The sequence below is a fragment of the Furipterus horrens genome, unplaced genomic scaffold (genome assembly GCF_987537825.1).
Source record: "Furipterus horrens unplaced genomic scaffold, mFurHor1.1.pri manual_scaffold_12, whole genome shotgun sequence".
Classification (NCBI taxonomy): Eukaryota; Metazoa; Chordata; class Mammalia; order Chiroptera; family Furipteridae; genus Furipterus; species Furipterus horrens.
Genome location: NW_028327182.1, coordinates 58011782 through 58032796, shown reverse-complemented (window position 1 = coordinate 58032796; position 21015 = coordinate 58011782). Strand labels below are relative to the sequence as shown.

The 21015-nt window shown below is 36.5% G+C and overlaps 1 protein-coding gene across 2 annotated transcripts in view; it reads left to right on the top strand.

The window, feature by feature from the left end:
* NALCN (sodium leak channel, non-selective) overlaps window positions 1-21015 on the top strand; it is a 413720-nt gene that overhangs the window by 352417 nt on the left and 40288 nt on the right. For both annotated transcript variants that reach the window (XM_090258917.1, XM_090258918.1), the window contains 10 exons: window positions 3611-3712; window positions 4096-4165; window positions 6702-6793; window positions 6882-7004; window positions 9091-9147; window positions 9377-9497; window positions 9594-9725; window positions 10681-10848; window positions 12523-12627; window positions 18498-18604. In XM_090258917.1, the coding sequence (XP_090115043.1) occupies window positions 3611-3712; window positions 4096-4165; window positions 6702-6793; window positions 6882-7004; window positions 9091-9147; window positions 9377-9497; window positions 9594-9725; window positions 10681-10848; window positions 12523-12627; window positions 18498-18604 (1077 nt within the window). The remainder of the gene's footprint in view (window positions 1-3610; window positions 3713-4095; window positions 4166-6701; window positions 6794-6881; window positions 7005-9090; window positions 9148-9376; window positions 9498-9593; window positions 9726-10680; window positions 10849-12522; window positions 12628-18497; window positions 18605-21015) is intronic.

Here is a 21015-nt window from a genome sequence, read left to right as displayed (position 1 = left end):
CATTGCTGTCTAAGAGTCTCGTCTATCATTGATGTGCAGCTCATTTTAAGATGGCATAGTATTTTAGCTTGATATAAAATTAAGATTATTTGACTTCCCCTCTAAAAAAAGCATAGTTCAAACACATGCTATTTTGTTTGAGATTATGTCCACACTTCATAAGCATGAAATAATTAAAAAACAAATTAAAATATTTGATCTTCGTAGAATTACAAGATTCATTCATTTAACAAATATTTATTGAGCACTTACTGAGTCTTTTCATTCAAAAGCCACTGAAGATACTCACACAAAAAGAGGAAGCATTTGATCCAAGAAGAGACTAACCAATAGCATCACTAAATGGAGATGGAGATTGTTTACCTTTGTTCTGGCACCAGATTCAGAGGTGGAGTGCTGGGTTTGTGTGGGGCTGGCACAGGATACCTCTTACCAAGCCAAGGTTGCCCCATCTGCCTAACTTCACTTTGCTCAGATTACATGGGTATTTTGGGAGCCCAGGAAATGAGGAGGTGGGGAAGCATCCTCTGCTCAAAGAACAAGAAGACCCTGGAAGGAACCTCTCAGTGAGAAAATGGAAACCACCCAAGTTTATGTTTGACTTCTACTGAACTCTGAAGTCACCTGTTACATGGTTTAAAGGGCCCAGAGTTACTGAGCACTTCCCCCCCCCCATTATTATCTAGTTTAAAATTGTACTTGCAAACAATGTTATAAGCATAGAAGAAAGTGCTAGGAAAAGAAAATTAAAACAAATGGTTTTACATATTATACTCAACCTGAGTAAGCACAGGTTTTCTGATTGCAGGGCAGAGCTAAAAACCAGTCCTCCCCACCTCCCCACAAACGATTGAATTAAAGATTTACATATATGGCCAAAATTCCATACCTCTTTAATACTATTTTCAGAATTCTCTAGACCCATTGGGAAAGAGTGGAGTGATCCTGAGACAAAGAGAAAAGGGGACTTACTTTCTCACCACCATTTCAGCCACACTGTTGGTGGAGGAGATGGAAGAAGAGATGTCACAGAGCAGGGGGAGTCTTCCCAATAGCCTAGAGGTCTCCATAAAGAACTGTTTGTCAGAGAAAGAAGTCTAAGCATGATCCACAGAGGCCACCCAGCAGGCATGGGTGTGTTATGCTGACCCAGGTGCTGGGATATCCTTTAGGCCCTAAAGTCATTAGATGCAGTGCTAGCTCTTCTCCAATAAGAATGCCCAGGCTGCCTCAGACTGGGCTGTTGGGCAAACATTGTAACTGCACAGAAACTTCATTTCTTTAGTATGACCTTTTCTCCTTTCTTTCCTTTTGATTCAAATTGGTTTTACCCAGTACCCTGACTCACCTGCCTCCTTCTCCCTTGCATGTCCACTCCTTTAATCATTGAGCCCTCAAGACAATGAGGTTCTAGTTGGCATCGAATAATGTTAGGAGCAGAGTTGTGGGTCTGTTGACCACAGTGACACAGTTTTGGTCAAACAAGAGGTAACATCTAGGTCTCAGTTGTTTTTTAGCTCCTGACCCAGAAAAGCAGCCAAAACCAGATGAAGTGATGCCATGGCTGCCATCAGGATCAAGTGCATTGATCAGCTTCCCCCTACCCTAGCACTGACCAACCAGCAGAGACCATGACCCTGACCATGACCCTAACTCCCTTAATTACCATAATTAATAATTTTTCACCTATATAACTCATCCCTTAGAGCCAGGTTTTTGAGCATTAGCTCAGCTATGTCTCCAGGGGTGGGCTACTTCCTAAAAATAAACCTTCACTTTCTTTGCTGCAGATGCTTGTTTGCATCTTATTGGACTCTGATGTAAACAGGCACCCAGACCAGTTTAGTCCAGTAACAATGCCACCAGTCCTTTAGCAAAGACAGCTTAAAACCAGTTACATTCTTCCACTTCAAACATAGCAAGACACCAACTCAAATGGGTATGTTATAATCCAGTTGTATGTGTTCTGCATGTAAAGCCTATAGGTCTCAACTACTTTAGGAAGGAGTCTTGTGACAAAAGAATAGAAGTTACTAAGAGAGTGGCTGTAGGTTAAGTCTTGATGGTTTACACAAATGGCAAGGATCTGTATATTTATGCCAGAGTAGCACCATTGCCCAAACAGATTTTCTCAGAATGGCTTCATAATTTTCAGCTCTTTGTTGTACTGCTTTTAGTATATATAATATTGTGCTACACCTCTGTCAACTCAGCCTAACTTACAAATGTATCTTCCTAGGCAACATCATTGTAGTCCTAGAAATAAGCACAATCTGTATATCATTGTCATAAATCTTTGTTGTTCAATAAAGTTTTGACTTGGATTCTATCTCGAAAATATTCATGCTGCTTATTAAGCTAAGAATAGTGAATATTTGAGCTTTATTTCCTGTAATGCATTAGTACTCATTGACTTTGTATAATTTTTCATAGGTATTCACCATAAATATCTTCATCAGCATCAAAGGCATTTTTAAGTACTTAAAGATGCACATGGTATCATAAAAGCTGCTGTTCTATGTATAATAAACAAATCTTTTCTCAAGATCTTAATTCTGAGACAAACAGTAATATAATTCAAAGCCAGTTTAGGTAACATGTTAGAAAACATAAATATGAAAGTGTTATGTAAAACAATAACTGTAGTACATGTGATCAGCTGTTGAACAAATTATGGTATCATAAGATTTTTATATCATAAAATCATAGCATTTTAAGCCTATGAGTTTTCTTTGAGATCAAGGCCTTCCCCTCATGTTACTCATAAGGGAACTGAGCTGAAAGCTCACTCAACTAATTCATGACAATTTAGCCTCTGGAACACATCTCTCTTAATCTCTGTATTATTTTCTTTGTACTTGACTACTACAACAAGGGAATTTCTGACATTTTCAGTTGGAGAGAGCTTTCCTGGAGAAGAAATTTTGTTCTCTCTCCAAATCATTTACACCACAGGTGTTGAGTCACCCAATTATGAAAAAGAGAACATGTTTTTAAATGTTTTCAGAATTTTGTGGCTGCAAAGAAAATACTAGCTGATTACCTGTAAGTCACAAGCCTTAGACTGAGGTTTCTCTAGGTATTAATGTCAGCTTTAGTCATTTCTTTTCACTTCTAATTTGTGCCTTTATCTAACTTTAAGCTTTCTGATTTTTCTAGAGTTCTGCAAAATCTTTTTGAAATATACATTTCATTATCCTAGGGACCTGGTAGACAAATCCTCCCACAAGGGCTTTTATTGGAAACCTTGTAAATTCAAAACCAATGTTATGATTAACTGTGGTTAGGCTTATACTACTACTTACAGAATCCCAATAGAAGCTCTTCTGTTTGGGTGATGGGGAGGGAAAGCACACAGGTCCAGGGGGTGGGGAGGGACAAGAACTTTCTGTTTATTTTCCAGCCCCCGTCATAGCTATGACACTTGTGCTTTATAAGTGTTCCGACATGAATCCTAAAGCTCCTTTTCCTTTATGTGTCATTTGCTGTATTTTACCTTATCATTGATGTTTCCTTAAAAATACTAAGTGTAATGAGTAGTTATGTTTTATTCATCCCAAGTGTACTGATCACACATTTATCTTGGGCTCCCTCTTTTTTTTTCCCGTAGAGCTTGCACTCGACAGCGCATGCTGAGTGGATCATTTGAGGGGCAGCCAGCAAAGGAAAGGTCAATTCTCAGTGTGCAGCATCATATCCGCCAAGAGCGCAGGTAAATACACCAGGAGATGAGGCTACAGAGAAACTAAGGAATGGAATTGTATAGGAAGTGTTCACTGTACACAGCCCTGGTTAAAAGATAGGCATGGGTTCTATTCCTTGATGGTAACAATGATAAAATTTACAATCAGATTCAAAGATTCAAAAGATCTTTGAAAAATATTTTCCTTGGTGATGGCCAAATTCTCACTTTTAAAAACATTCTGAAGATCAAAGACATTTGGATAGACTAAAGCTTTTGCTATTAAGAGAAAAAAGAAATAAAGCTTGTTTTATTTAAGGAAAGTTGTTTTATTTTTTTAGTAATGATCATTGCTTAAGTCAAAATTTGGTCTTGAGATGTATGTATTGAGCAGTTGGTTGTGGTTGTTTTAGATCACTAAGACATGGATCAAACAGCCAGAGGATCAGCAGGGGGAAATCTCTTGAAACTCTGACTCAAGATGTAAGTTCCAAGCAATGCTTTCGATTTTGGGAAAATGATAATGAAAATGTATTTAAATGACTGCTTAGGTTATTCCAGCACCTGGGTCTTTCTGTTACATTGTTACATCTTCCTAAAACTTTCTACCAGAGGAAATCAGGAGACCAGGTACAGAAAATTGATGGTTAACTATAGAAAATTCTGGACATCCCATATGCCTTTATTAATATAGCAATGCAAAAAATGACATATCAGTTAGATTTGATTGAAGTTAAAGAATCCAAAGCATTTTATAGGGATTACTCACATTATTAACTGTGAATACTTACTAAATTTCAAGTATTCTAGTATCTAGATCCACTGTCCATTATTTCAGGGCTTTACATACTAGGAAATAAAATTTTATCTCTAAAAGAATTTTATGTCAAAACTACACAAGATTTCACAATATTTTCTCTGTTTTTAGACTTTAGGTCATTCATTTGTTTATTTATTGACCCAAATATATATCAAGTGTTCATCACATGCCAGATTCTAAGTGATGAGGACTAGTGTGGAAACAAGACATCATCTCTGCCCTGCAGGCACAGCCTAGTAAAAGACATGATAAGCAAGTAAACAAGTATATAATAATTTCTGGATAACTTTTATTCTTTTTTTCATTGCTGTGACAGGTTGACTGTACTATAAAGAAAAATAAAATAATATGAAGAAATGGAAGGTGGAGAGTTTGAGGCAGGGAATGTTACAGGATGATAAATATACACTCCTCTATATGAGCCCAGAGCCCAAGATGAGTGAAGGAGGGAACCACGTGAAAATCCAAGGACACTCAGGAGGCTTAAATCTAATTTCCTGGTTAGATTTACAAGCAGCTCTCCTATGCTGAGATTACTATGAGAGGTTGAAAGCACATATTAAGTAATAATCAGTAGTGAAGACTGGATTAAAATATAGGTCTTAAATTGACTCTATAACTTGGCTGAGAAAGCAGTCTTGAGTGTTCAGAGCCAAGAATAGCATTTGAAAAAAAAGTCCAGCAAGAGAAAGTTAGCAAAGCCTTACAGTTTTTTGCTTTGTCTTTTCCATCATTTACCTCTTATTTCTTAAGAGTTTCTAGAATATTTCATCATACTTAATCTGCTTTCACAAAACTGCTATCTTAGTGTAAAATCTCCTTACTAAGTGTTCCAGGTAAAATTGAGAATGAAGAAAGTTGGTGATGAGAACACTTGATATTACCATTACCTGAGATACACAGTTCTAATTAACAGAAACATATTATCTCCATGAGTTTTTAAGCCAGAGAGCTGTCTGATACAATCCACCATTTTGTCAACATGGAGTTGTGATTAGATCTAACACATGGCCTGTGTACTTAGTGTAATTCATGAGCAGCCATAATGCATGGAGAAATTTGGGGGTAAAAATCAAAGAGGCAGCACTAGTTCCAAGAACTTTCCTTCAATGTATTTCAATAGAAGTGCACAGAACAATTCAAAATCAAATTGGAACATGTCTTTGAAAATATGTTTAAATATATACAACAAAAGGCTCAGTTTGAATTATCTCAATTAAGAGGTTTATTTCTTCTTCAAAGATATTTTGTTATATTTTCTATGTAGATGTATAACAAAAATCCTTCCTCTGTCTTCTCCATAGCAAATGGTCATGGAGGTCCTGCTAATATTATGAGAAATCTTTCCTAATATTATTTCCTCCATAATAGAAGCAATTTAAAATAGAAAGTTTCATCTCTTTCACTTATTCCAAATGATAGAAGAGACAAATAATTCAATCTGAGAACCACTTTCTATAAAGTTTATTAAGTTATTTGAATAATTGCTCTCTGTCTCCCACAGAGTGAAAACCAGAGTCAATGTACTACATGATCTGCTCTTCCCAACTCCCTACATACATACCCCTCTGGCCACATCTTCTCCTACTGTGTTGCTTTCTTTTCACCTATACTTGCATTCTGACTATTCCGTGTACAGACGCACTCACTATTCTGGAAGAACACATCTCTTCAAAAATCCAGTGGCCTGCATCCTTCTAGTCTTCGCTCAAATAACAGCTTCTTATTGAGACCTGATCTGACCTGTCTATTTAAACTTGGAGGCTTCAAGCACTCTTTATTCCCATTTGTTTTTTTGTTTTTTTTGTTCGTTCGTTTTTTTTACCAGAGTGCTAAACCTTTTCTAACATTCTTATTTATTTTGATTTAATTTTGGTCTGTCTCCCCTGACTAGAACATTAGCCCCACATGATCAAAGATCTTTTCAGAGTTTTGGTTTGTTTGTTTGTTTTTCCTTTTTCTTTTTGCTGTATCCCCAGTACTAGAAAAGTACTTGGCATGTAACTGATTCTCAATATATAATTTTATTGAAAAAAAAATCTTTTGGAGTAAAAAAAGAAAAACCTTGTTAAGATAACCATGGCCATTAAAATATATATAAAATAAAGATATTTATTTCAGATTTTTAAAAAATTATCATTTGGGGGGGTCTTCATAAGTATTATTTATTTTGATATGCCCCTTTTAATTTATTTCTAGCATTCCAATACAGTGAGATATAGAAATGCACAAAGAGAAGACAGTGAAATAAAGATGATCCAAGAAAAAAAGGAGCAAGCAGAAATGAAAAGGTACAGGGTACTACAGTGTTTCTTGACTCTCATTTTGGAATGGCAAATGTTTCTTTAACCTTAATCTCCCACAAATGTCTCCTTCCAGGAAAGTGCAAGAAGAGGAACTGCGAGAGAACCATCCATACTTTGATAAGCCACTGTTTATAGTAGGACGAGAGCACAGGTTCAGGAATTTCTGCCGGGTGGTGGTCCGGGCACGCTTCAATGCGTAAGTACATTCGGTTTCAACCAGGTGTTTGGCCTGAATCACACAAACAGCAGGGGGGGTTGTCATACCAGGAAGAAGGAATGTGTAATCCTAATGGGGTCACAAAACAAACTGTGGGCTAATTAATCATGCTGCTCCTGTTTGCTGAGCAGCCAACCAGGTGGAAAACAAAGATTGCAAACAGTTAACATTTATATAAAACTCATGTTTAGAGAGTACTTAACAGCTGCTTTTGTATGTTCATTTTAACTGCCGCCCAATACATTTTATCAGCATTATTAACTCCATGTTTATTTTGGAAATACTGAAGCAAAGGGAGGCTGAATGACAAGGTAAAGGTCATCGAACACATCTATTCAACTTATAATTTCTTTGTGATCAAAATACCCTACTTGGTTTCTTGAATAATGTAAAGTAGAAAGAAAGTTGACCTGTGTTTTCATTACCAACTGGTAGGAGAACAAAACCCACTGGCCAGTGTCTCTATTCCTACCCATGTAGAAGAAATGTGCGAGAGGCTGTGAGTGTGGTCAACTGGGAGGATGTTGCATTTGTGATGACTTAAGCCCATTTTAACAGGCAGCCAGTGGATGAAATGGGATTTTTTTCATGCATAACTTTAACTAAATATCCTGAAGACATTAAGAGCCCTGGAAGAAGTATAAATGCTTTCCCATCTGTATTGGACCTTCCCTAATGCTATCAAATAAGTAAATTGATCTCCTTTGTTGATAATCAGTAGCATATGATATTCACTATCTCTTATGAGCTGAATTATGTCCCTCCCATCATATTCATATACTGAAGTGCTGACCCCCAGTACTTCAGCATGTAACTAAAATAGGAACTTTAAAGAAGTAATTAAATTAAAATTAGGTAGTTAGAGTGGGCTTTAATCCAATATGACTGGTGTCCTTATAAGATGAGGAAATTTGGACACAGACACGTATAGAGGGGAGACTATGTGAAGACACAGGGAGAAGATGGCCACCCACAAGCCAAGAACAGAGAGGCCTGAGACAGAGCATCCTTTCAGCCATTAGAAAGAACCAACCCTGCTGACACCTTCATCTTCAACTTCTAGCGTCCAGAACAGTGAGAAAATAAGTTATTTTAGCCACTCGGTCTGTGGTACTTTGTTATAGCAGCCATCTGAAACTAATACACTATCGTAACATTTCAGGTCTGGAGGAGACCTCAGCAACCATTTGGTATCATTTTATATCCCCCTTTCTTCGACAGAGGAGGACTTTTAGGTCAGCAGAGGATAAGAGCTTTGCTCAAGGATACCAGCTAGTTCATGGCTCTCTCTAACTGCTAGTCCAATGTTCTTTCTGCTGTTCTAAAAAGACCTTCATAGTTTCAGGCAGCTGAGTAATAATCATTAAAAACTCCCCTGAGTTTTCACAAAATAAAGGAAGAAGTTGGCAATTTAGAGTTGATTTTAAGTTCCAAAGTGGGTTTTGCATCTGAAATTATCCTGTTGGCTGCCTTTAAGTTAACATCTAATTATTAATTCTTCACTTCATTCAGTGTGGTGTAATTCTCCTTGTCAGAAATATAGCTGATATGGACTGAGGATGACTTTGTTGTAATTGGGAGTACACATACAAACACCATTTGGGGCTTCACTGAAGACTGATTTCCTGGAAGGAAAAGTTAGAAATCCTCTTTCCAAGAAATTCTATATACATTACTCCACAATATCATAGTTAAACACAGGGTGAAGGACTGTATTGAATTTATAGATATTTAATTATATAATTATAATGAACATCCTCAAACTGCTAAAGCAAAGACTTTTAGCTGAGTTTTTTTAAAGGAAAGTCAAAACTTAATTTTGTCAGAAATTGTTGAATGGAATAACCAATTCTAAAATTAAGTATTTTGAGAAATACAAAATTTTACTTTTGTAAGTATCAACTGCAAGTTATTCTAATTTTTTTTCATCTAATGTTTTCTGCCTCCCAAAGTAATATATAGTTAACATATATTATAATGTATATTGTAAAGGGGTAAAAAAGAGATTTTATGCTGCAAAGTTATAACACTCATGCTATGATTATATGCTTATTGTCTCTTACAGATCTAAAACAGATCCTGTCACAGGAGCTGTGAAAAATACAAAGTACCACCAACTTTAGTAAGCTTTAGAAACTGTTTTCCATGCACATTTGAAGTTTCTATGTACTTTTTTATGTTGCATAAAAACTCCCTTTTATTTTCTTGCTATTCTGTGCCATAAAATAGACTATTGTTGATTCATAAAAAAATACCATTCACACTATTAGAATCACAGAAGCATCTTCTCTGCCTTTTAGCAGGTTTTACATGAGCGTTTGTGTTTCTCAGTTTTGTTTGGTCTTTGGCAGTGATTTGTTGGGACTGGTGACTTACCTGGACTGGGTCATGATCATCGTAACCATCTGCTCCTGTATTTCCATGATGTTCGAATCCCCCTTTCGAAGAGTCATGCATGCACCTACTTTGCAGGTATGGCTGCTGAATCTCAGCTCACAGCTCCTAGGAAAAATACTGACCTGCAATTATTCCATTCACTGTGATCAAACTGCCTTTCACTCATTTTAGATTGCTGAGTATGTATTTGTGATATTCATGAGCATTGAGCTTAATCTGAAGATTATGGCAGATGGTTTATTTTTCACTCCAACTGCTGTCATCAGGGACTTTGGTGGAGTAATGGACATATTTATATACCTTGTAAGTCTTTCATTATTTTCTAAATGTGAAATGTAATTGATTTGTAAAATCTCCCACTTCTCTTGGTGATCAAAATACCCAATACTCTTGGTACAAGAGTGAGATATGTTAGTTACAAAGGTTTAGATTTCAAAACAGATTATTGATTAAGGTAAAGTCTTTTATAGTCAAATAAGAGGCATGCATTAAAAAAATCTAAATTAAAAATATTCATGGATATGGTTGAAATACATCGATCACTTTCAGGTATACATAAGTCATACTTTAATAATGTCTAAGATGGCAAATCTAATTTGCCCCCCACAATTCTTGTAGTTGTTATACTAATATATATATTTGATTGATGAGCCCCTTACTGCTAAAAGCAAAATAAAGTGAATGTGGTTGGAATTTTCTCCAATTCTAAGGCACAAAATATCTGGCTAGGAAAGATCTTTCAACTCTTTGGTTAAGCTAATTTGGAATACCGTAGGAAGCAACCAAAGAAATTTCATTTTTTTCTCTGATGTTTAAGAAGGCATAAAATCAATGTCCTTTTCAACACAGCAAGAAGAACTGTTACCATTAAGTGTAGCATGATTAGATCATTAATAAAACAGTATCAGGTCAAGCATAGGTTTAGTATCTTTGATCAAAGGAATTTCAATCCTGCTGACACCAGTGGAGCCTCCAGTGTGTCAGTTAAGAGAAGGAGCAGAATGCACTAATGTATATAGAAGGTGGGTGCCCCTATTTCATTCCTGCATATACCTGATGACTTTTCTTTAGGGCTGCTTGGGTCTAGATTGGGTTCATAGTTTAAAGTTAAGAGAACACATATTCACCTGGTGAAAGCTTGTGCCACATAACATGTAGATTCTCTGCTAAAGTAAAGTTGTGGTCAGTTGGCTCTCAGAAAATGGAGATAGTAGAGGATAAATTGTGTAAATTTAAGAGATGATTATTTTCCTTCTAGGTGAGCTTGACATTTCTTTGTTGGATGCCTCAAAATGTGCCTGCTGAATCAGGAGCTCAGCTCCTCATGGTGCTTCGGTGCCTTAGACCTCTGCGGATATTCAAACTAGTGCCGCAAATGAGGAAAGTTGTTCGAGAGCTTTTCAGTGGCTTCAAGGAGATATTTTTGGTATGTTACAGTTGCCTTTGCTTTCAGTACCCATCGTCCAACTCTTTAATGTAGCTAATGGGAGGATAAAGTTAAGTCTTGCTAGTCAAGGTTAAGTCTACAATTAAGTTTTATGGCACTAACAAAACACAACGCACATTTAGAAACCTTTCCCCTAAATGCTTCCACCTTATTAGTATATTTAATTCAACAAAATTTTTCTTAAACTAAAAAGAATCATTCTGGAAATGATGATGAAAGGAGAATCCAAAGACAAGAGAAAGGAGAATCTGTTGATACTTTCATTCCTAACTCTTGACCCTAATTTCTTTCTAGAAATTAAGAATAAGAAGATTCAACACCACCTACTTTGCAAATGATATTAGGAATTAACACATTTGGGTTCATAATCTCATTTGATATTTCCCTTAAAGCATATAGCAATAGAATTTGTCTTTGATCTTTAGAATGTTAATATAAAACAAGCTGAAAATGGAACATACAAATGTACCCTACTTTAAGTAATCTAAATGTACACAAATGAATACTTCCAAATGTGATGGGGGGAAAACATTCACTTTAGTTGAGCAAACATTGATTTAGGGTCTTCTAAGATCAGGATTGAAGATAAAATGATGAGTAAGAGGCTCATTGTTCACAATCTATTACATAAGGATCCTTGCCTTACAAAGGAGTGATCAAAGGATTCTTTTTATTACTGATGAGTTCTGCTTGTGCATGGAAAACATGAATTAATTTACACAAGCCTGTTTATGTCTTGCTTTCTACAAACACACCTATGGTGAGAGAACAACTGTAGTTGCAGTTGATTCTGAAGTGTTTTAAAGACAGGTTGGAATGTTACTATAGGCATAGAGTTGCTAGCATTTTTTAAAAGATGTGTTTAAAATTCCAAATATTCTTTGCAATAAAGCCATGAAATGGTGGCTTTCACACAGCTAGGACTGAAGGAAAATAGAATATTGCCTGACTGCTAATGTACATGTATCTTTGACCCTTGATAGATTTTAGAATAGAATATATTTGTGCCTTTCTCCTGAGGATGTTTCTGTGGAATTTTAGTATATTTAAAGTATGTTTTAAATTAGTTAGCCAATACTGATCAATTGTTCTGTTCAATATTTCTTTGCTACTTTTCTTTGCGGAGACCAAAGTAATCCTCCAGCAGAGGGAGCATGAGTCAATGAACAGACTTGCATTTTTTTAAGACTATTTTACCTCGAATTCTTTGTGAGTAGTACATTCACATGCCCTCATACTCATGAGAAAGCAAAGCCACTCTCGCTCTAATTTATGCTCTGCTAATAGAGAAATAAATCCATTTTGAGAAAATGGGGAAATATAATTATTTAAACATTTTTCTCTTGTTCCATAAAATAGATCAAAGTGTTGACTTTAAAGTCAGAAAAGTCTGTCGTATCAAAAATACCTTAACCCATTTTCTCAGATTAAAATCATATGTTTTTATTCTAAAAACTCAAAATGTGTTGTTAATTTTTGTCTTTTAACATTCTAGTAAAGCTAATTGAATGACCTGGGGTAAAGTTAAAAGATATCATCAAAAAATCATAAATTTTATAGTGTTCAAAAGAAGTTCTGTTCATGTCGCTGTTCAAACCAACCCTACTGTTTAATGTTTATCAAGAGATTTGATATCTCACCAACTTCTTTCAGGTCTCCATTCTTTTGCTGACATTAATGCTTGTTTTTGCAAGCTTTGGAGTTCAGCTTTTTGCTGGAAAACTTGCAAAGTGCAATGATCCCAACATTATTAGAAGGGTAAGATACTCCTTTTTGTCTTTTGGAATAAAAATTAAGGTAGTTTACTATCCCTTAATAAGCATGTGCTGAGGCATCTTTGAGACTCCCCTGGCAAAACGCTTAAGAATTCTCTTCCTATGAACTCCTTTTACTTAAAGCATGCAACATGTCTCTTCTGGCTAACAATGCTTTATAAGATTAAAAGTACATCTCAAGGAATTCTACTCTTCCCACCTATTCCAGTGTCAATCTACTACTGGCATCTTCTGCAGAGTCACTCAAGATTCCAGATGTTGAACCTCAGACACTTTTCCTCTGGGTTTTCACGAACTTAATCCTGCCTCTAATGTCCACAAACAGCCTCCATCCCCAAAAGTACAAAAGGCAAAGTTTGACTTTCACATCCCTTTATAATACATCCCCACTCCAGCATTCTCTCAGTTAGGAAGTTAAGGCCTTGCATTAGCTCTTAGCTGCCCACAATTGTCCCCATTTAGACAACTAACAAAAACCCAAGCTTGAATACTTTTGCTACTGCTTTTTCCTTTAGTAAATGTCAGTAAAAGAAGGCTAGCTGCTGGAACAACCCCAATATTTCGGAAGTTAAACATAATGAAATGAATATATTGTATCTTAGGTTAGTTGGATAGCTCTCCTCCAAATGAACTCTCAGGCACTCAAGTTCCTTTTGTTTTGTGTCCCCACCCTTTGCTATTTCAAAGTCTTCTTTGTTTAGCCAGCCCATAAGAACAGAGAACTATCTCTACCTGAGGGGGCTCTGGGCTAAGCTTAGAAGCAGCACACCTCACTCCAACCCACTTTCCACTGGAAAGAGCAGGGCCTCACCAGACTGGAAGGGAGATTGCAATATGTATTTTAATGGTGTATTTTGTGGGGAAAAAAGAAACAGAGTTTGGTTAATAATTGCCAATCTCTGCTACACTATCCAGTGTCTCGTTATTTTTTCAGGATTCTGTCCTATATTACAAATAGACTAATGAAGTAAACCAAGTACTACTGATGTATAAAAGCCCTGGCTGGTTTAGCTCAGTGGATTGAGCGTCGGCCTGCGAGCTAAGTGTCGCTGGTTCGATCTTCCAGTCAGGGCACATCAGAGAAGGAAAACTCTGACTCCAAAAAACCTCCACTGCCTTGCGGCATACCTCTTCAGGGGAAAGGCTAAGGGAGTAAACCCCGACAGAAAATCTGGAGCCGGAGTCCCTAAGGCGGTTTGACGTTGTAGTCAACACTGGCAACTCCTGCGGCGCACCTGAAGCCAAGCTGTATTGACTCCGTCTTTCCCTTGGACCCTTCAGCTGCGAAGAGAGGGGGGGTCTGCTGCATGGGCGACAGCAGACCCTCCATATCACCCTGCCCAGGCTCTGTAGCTTCAGCGTCATCACAAGATGTCGATTCAACACGGGAGGAGACAGATACCATGTCACTCCCGAGTCGGACTGCACAGCCATTCTCGGCGGTGCAGATAGACTCTTAAGAAGCTACACCATCGTCTCTCGAGACGGATGGCTGCCGCCGCCGACGACTGATGTATAAACTAGCAAAAGCATTTCCTCATCCATACAGGTGAAATAATGCCCTGAGTCTATTAAAATGCATGTTTACAAAAGGATTAATAGAGCTCAACTATAATACATATTTTCATATTTCAAGCAACTATGGCTATCTAATATAGATTTTATATCAATCTGAAAATTCCTATATTTTCAGGCTTCTAATAAAAATTATTAGCTCTCTAATTGTTATAAAATACAGATAGCATCTTTGTGCAGTCAATATACATTATCGATTATATTCGTAATGAGGATTTCAGGAAGTGGCGAAAGAGACATACTTAAGTAGGGCAGACCTTATATTGTTTCACAAGGCACACCTAAGTCATTGCTTCCTTTACCTTCTCTCCCAAGAAGAACTTCAATAAACCTGAGAAGACATGAAAAGGAACATGGTATAAAGATCATAATGTACCAAAATAGCTTACGAAGGAAGTCACAGGAACTGATTCATTAGTCCACAACTTGCATAAGGAAAGAGAAGAGTTATTTTAGATCCACACTCAATAGAGGCCAAAAAGATAATAACACTTCAGGATGAAGCCTAGTAAGAATCTTGATGACTCAGTATATTAATAATGGCCTAAGAACATTGTTATTTTATATTATCTGTTCATTTCCAGCCTGAGCTAACAACTGATGACTTGGATAGGAGACAGAGAGCACACAGTGGATAGACAAAGACACAGATGCTTTTATCTTCTTTCCCAAAGCAATGAGGCCTCAGTGGTAGACTCATAAAGAAAGCCTAAGAAAGCTTAGCCATCATAAAAAGTATCAACATGAGGCAAAAATTGCAATAGTGAGATGTAGTCTGTATCATGACAATTTTTTTTTTTTCTAGTGCTGATATAAGAGACCGAGGGCAAAAAGACAATGTGGATGAAAGGAACATCAGGTCTACCTCTGACCTTCAGTCCATCTTTCCAAAGAAAGAGACAGAGGGAAAAAGAAAAACCAGATACCCCAAAATTTGAATCACACTATTTAATGTTTAAAGATAAAATTTGAGCTGTTGGTGCTGTGTTTTCCAAGTAGCAGAATACATTATTTTCTTCATGTCTGTCTGAGCACTTCCTCCCTCTGCTCCTTTTCTTAACAGCAGAAATCTGGAGGTCACTTTAAATAGAGATATGGAGTCCATAACTTAGTCACTAATGCATTTTGAAAAAAAAAAAAACTCTGAAAATACCTTTGACAAATATTTATTTAATATCAGTTATGTACAAAGAACTATGACTGGTGAAATGAGGGCTGGAAAAATGTATAAGTCACTGCCCCTGCTTGGCAGCATTTTCTATCCAATCACAATTTATGTTTCATGTTTAAGCCACTGTAACATGAAGTCAGAATTTAAAAGAGTACATGGAAGTGAAAGTAATGTTCAGTCTTTCAAGTATGGCAAATAATGCTTCCACCTGGGGATGTTGTCCGGAAGGCTTTAAGGAGGAAAGAGAATTCTGGCAGGAAAGGGACTTCTAAGCAAACGAGGTGGAATGGAAAAAGTAGGTATGGTATCTCATTCTGATCACTTAATTCCTGGGAACCTATTTGTTCCTCTATAGCAATTCTCACACAGTGATATTATAAATATTAAACTAGTTTATTTATGTACAGAATCTAACCCAACCCCAAATAATATATGTTAAACTTCACTTGCCTCCCATGTCAATATGAACTGAAAAACAAGGCCAGAAATGTAGTTTAGGAAGAGAATCTCAGAGCCCTAGAGTGGCAGTCTTAAGGGGGTTGGAATTTCTTTGATGAGAAATGAGAAGCCATTAAAGGTTTATAGGAAGAGGAAGCAGACACTTATTGATGCTCACAAAGTACAGGTATTGTCCCAAGAACTACTATTGTTAAGCACATTCTACTGAGGAGGGAAACAGACATACAAAGGTTCAATGACTTGTCCAAGGTCACCCTCCAATAAGTGGGGAAGCTGAGATCTATGTCCAGGCAGCCTGACACTACAGTTCATGCTTTTAACCAGGACACCAGAGTGCCTCACCCAATCAAAGGTGGTCTCTGGTGGACCAAAAATAAATAAATTGGAAAAGGCAGTAAGGCAAAGTACATCATAGGGCCTTGATATGGTACACCACAACACAGCCATTTGGAATAATGTTGTGGATAAATATGTAGGAGAAGATAATTGGAATATATTTTAACTGAAAAGGTGAGCTATGAAAGGATAAAAACTGTACAAACTCATATGCATAGGAAAAAGACTGAAAGGATATATACCAAAATGTCAGTTATGTTTCTCTTCTTCTTTGGATAATTATAGGTAAGTTTATCTATGCCTTGTAAGTTAAAGATATATTATTTGTGTAAGGTTTTTATTTTAAAGAATTTTATTGTAATCTGAACAGGTGTAATATTGGTATTAAACTAGTCAAAATAAGAATGGAGTTATGTACCATGTGAATAGGGAAAAGTCACAAATGATGCTGAGATCTTAATGTTAGAATGTTGACAAGATGTTGGTCCACAAACAGAAGTAGGGATGCCAGGATGATACATGTTTTAAGGCTGAAGGTGACTTCAAACAGGTCAAAATTTGAAGTTCTGTTGAAATATTCAAGTGTATGCACTTTGAACCCAGAAAGGAGATGTAGGTTTAAATATGACAATCATAATCAAAAAAAGCAAAAATAACAGGTGGAAGAATAAAGACAGAAAATGAGTCAAAAACTTCTTACTAATGTTTTATTTTTTTAAATACATTTTAAATAGCTTTATTGAGATATAATTTACACAATTCACCTACTTAAAATGTACAATTTGATTGTTTTAGCATATTCTGAATTGTACAACTATCACCACAGTGAATTTTAAAACATTTTTTTCATTTCATAAAGAAACACTGTGTCCTTTAACTATCACACCCTAAAACTCTATCCTTCTGACACCTCCATCCCTAAAAACCACTAATTACTCTATGTATCTATAGAGTTCCCTGTATTGGACTTTTATATTAATGAATCGTGTAATATGTAGTCTTTGGTGGCTAGCTTTTTAAACTTAGCATAATATTTTCAAGGTTCATCCATGTTGTAGCATGTGTAGGTACTTCATTTCTTTCTATGGCTGAAAAATATTCAGTTTTGTGGATATATCACATTTTATTTAAGTATTTGTCTATCGATGGACATGTGGATTTTTTCCATGTTTTGACTATTTTAATAATGCTATTTATAATAATAGCAATATAAACATTCATGTGTAAGTTTCTGTGTGTGTGTGTTTTTGTTGTTGTTGCTTTTTTCATTTTTCTTGTAAGAGTAGAATTTCTAGGTCTTATGGCAACTCTTTGGTCATTTGAGAAATTGTCACACTATTTTCTAAAGTTGCTACATCATTTTCCATTCCCACCAGCAGTGGATAAGGGCTCTAATATGAATATTCAGTTCTGCAAATCTTCATCAAAGCTTACTGTTAATTTTTTTTATTATATGAGGGGGACCCCCCCCAAAATGGAATTTATTTGTTTAAAAATGTGTATTTATTCTTACATGTTTAAATTTCAATCACCTTCGAAGTACTCTCCAGTTGATGCAATACATGTATTGAGGTGTTTTTCTCCACTGCTCAGAACAGTTTTTGAACTCATTGATTTTGATGCCTTTCAGTGCTTCTGCTGTTTTTTTGTTTCACTTCTTCCATATTGGCAAAATGTTTCCTTTTAAGGACTTTTTTCATCCAGGGAAACAAACAAAAGTCGCTCATGGTGAGGTCAGGTGAACAGGGACAGTAGGGAACAGGGGTCATGCCATTTTTGGTCAAAAACTGCTGAATACTCAGTGCGGCCTGGGCAGGTGCTCTTGTAAATCACCCATCATGAAACGGGCAAACCCGTTGAAAGTCTTCAAAAAAATTCACTGAAGCCTAATGCTTCAGATGGGTTCCTAGAACTCTCACCAAGCAGGAGATCTGCCCTCAAGAAGACAATTCTGGGCTTTTTTGGGGAGGGGATCCCTCCTTGTAGCCTTCTTTGCAGGTGTTAGTGGTATCCCATTGTGGTTTTGATTTTCATTTCCCTGATAACTAATGATGCTGAGCATCTTTTTATGTGCTCATATATTTTCCTTGGAGGAATGTCTATTCAAATCTTTTGCCCACTTGCTAATGTTTTCAGCATCAACTTTCACCACTCATCTCTGCAATCTTTGTTACTACTTGCTAGTTAGTTGTCCACATCACTGTTGTCAAATAAAGACCTTTATTATTCTATGTAAAATGTGTTTCTTATCTTTCATTTTTTCTGAGTTCATTTTCTGACCAGGTTCCCTCCCCTGTTTTTTTCTATTATAGGAAGATTGCAATGGCATATTCAGAATTAATGTAAGTGTGTCCAAGAACCTAAATTTAAAATTAAGACCTGGAGAGAAAAAACCTGGATTTTGGGTACCCCGTGTTTGGTAAGATATCAGGGGAGAAACCCAAACAATGCTGTATTTGTCAGTGTAAGGTTTTAAATCAGTATAATATAGCATGAAACTAACAGTAACTCTGACAGAGGTTTAAAATAATTTAAAGGCAAAGCATTGAATTACAACAGGATGCAAAACTACAGTAAATATGAGAGCAAGTGGTATACTGAGCCCCACATTGCTTCATGAAACTAATGAAATATTACTGCAGTGTTTTTCTAATACTTTTAAAGTTTACATCTAGATTCACATGGCTTTAAAAATTAGTAAAATTAAAATTTTTTTCAATCAGATTTTTAATCAAAATTTAATTTAATTTTTTAAATTAATTTTAATTTTTTAAATTTTAATTAAATTAAAACTAAACTCATCCTGAGTTTACATCTTTGGAGGAAGATCTGATGTCCTCACAACAATTGTAGAGAAGCCTACCTAAACCATAAAGCTATTTCAATTTTAAAACCCATTGGAATTGAAATATTTTCATTAGTGAAACACTAGAAAAGAATAATCAGTAACACAATTGATTATATCTAACCCTCTCATTAAAATTTTTCTTTCTTGAAAATGAATTTTCAAAGGATTTACATCAAAGCTGGAAGTATCTGGTACCTTCTTTCTCTTCCATTTTACTAACAACCATGAATGGAATACTTCAGTCGGCTTCACTGATGAACTGAATGTTCTATCAACTGCATTTGTCCTTTTAAATCATTACCTGCTTTTTTTAAATTTCATTTTAACTCTTAGAACAATGAGAGAACCACAGCAACTACTCTGCTTTTGTCACAATTGATATTCTCTACTAAATGTCAACTCTTTAAAAGAAATAACGTTTCACCTATTTGTACCTCTAAAACTACTGCTTTGACACTTCTCTAAAATGAAAGTCACTTTTATAAACAATTCAATGCAATTTGTACTGTGTTTTTATTTTTAAAATACCAAAGAATTATGAAAAAATAAACTAATTTTGGATGTGTGGCTTCTTCAAGGGTAGAGAAGTATATACATAACACATAGGACTATCCTTAACCCAGTGCTAACTAGAAAATCAGTCTCATTTACATTAAAATAAAAAATTAAAGAAGCATAAAACATTTATTTTTTGTGATGTAAAAATTCATTATTATACCATAAATAATTTATTCAAATTAGTACATCATATGGGATTTCTTTCCCTACTGTTTTAGAATTTTGGCTAAAACCTCAAAACTGAGGTTAATAGGAGATTAAGTATTCTAAAGAGAGCCACTAGGCAATCCCATCAGAACTTAGTAAAAAATTACCCACCTCCATCACCAGGTCATGCAGTGAACAAACTCAGTGAAGAGTGCTATGGCATCTTTCCTCCCTTTATCATGGAAAAGAGTGCTTCCCACCTCAGCCAAGTAAGGTCCCCCAGGAGGACTAGTTGGTATCAGAGATTGGCAAGGCAAGAAGAGAGGCTTTTGTGGGCAAGCAGCTCTTCACTATATGGCAGGGTGGGGTTATCTGATGTTCCCAGAGGGCCAAGTTGTCACTGCTCAGGGCATCCTGATTTGAGCCATCGTAATGGAACCCTGCTGCAAAGGGCTCTGTGCTGGGGTGCAAGTGCTGCTGTGGGTGTGTTTCCAGGAGTGGGAGCTGAGAGTCACCCAGAGACTACACTCACAGAAGGAACGGCACAATGGGGTAACCTCATTCAGTTAAATATAGTGTGTTAATGGGAAATTTGAAGTTTAGTAAGGTTAAAAGACAATTACCATTGAAAAGACAGCTTGTTGCTCACAGTTCCCAAGAGCCTTTATTCTGGTTTCCATGGGAAGGAAGGTGAGGCATGGCCATCAGGCTTAGGGTTGGCTAGTTTGATCATTTCAGTGGGCTCTGGGACATAGAGGCTGGCTTCATGATTTGGTCCCTGACCCTGGAGTGATTAAGGCAGGTATATAGTGGCCAGGAGCATGAAAGCCTAATAAGGAAGGTGTTTGAAGATATGCACTCTTGACTGTCTAGTTTGTATTGGAAAAGCACACCCTAAAAAGGACACCGTCCAAGGTTGGGAAGAGGGTGATGAGGGAGGCAGAAGGCCAAGACAGGGTCTGTCCAGCATATGTATGTAGGACAGATGATAAAGTATCAAGTTTACAGAAGCTAGAAACATGATTAATATGTGGAGCACACAAATGCACTCCATGAGGAATAACAAACAGCTGCTGTGACAAGAGCACCAATGGCCAGAGTGCAGGAGCATAAAATACAAACTGTAACTCCATTTTTCTAACTCCAATCTCATAAAAACCAGATGGGAGCCTGAGGAGAAGGAGTGGAACAGAATAGCCAACAGTCTTCCTCCCTCTTCAAACCATCAGTCAGGCTGAGCTGCTGAGGATGGGATCTTTGTGTGAAATTCTGACAGC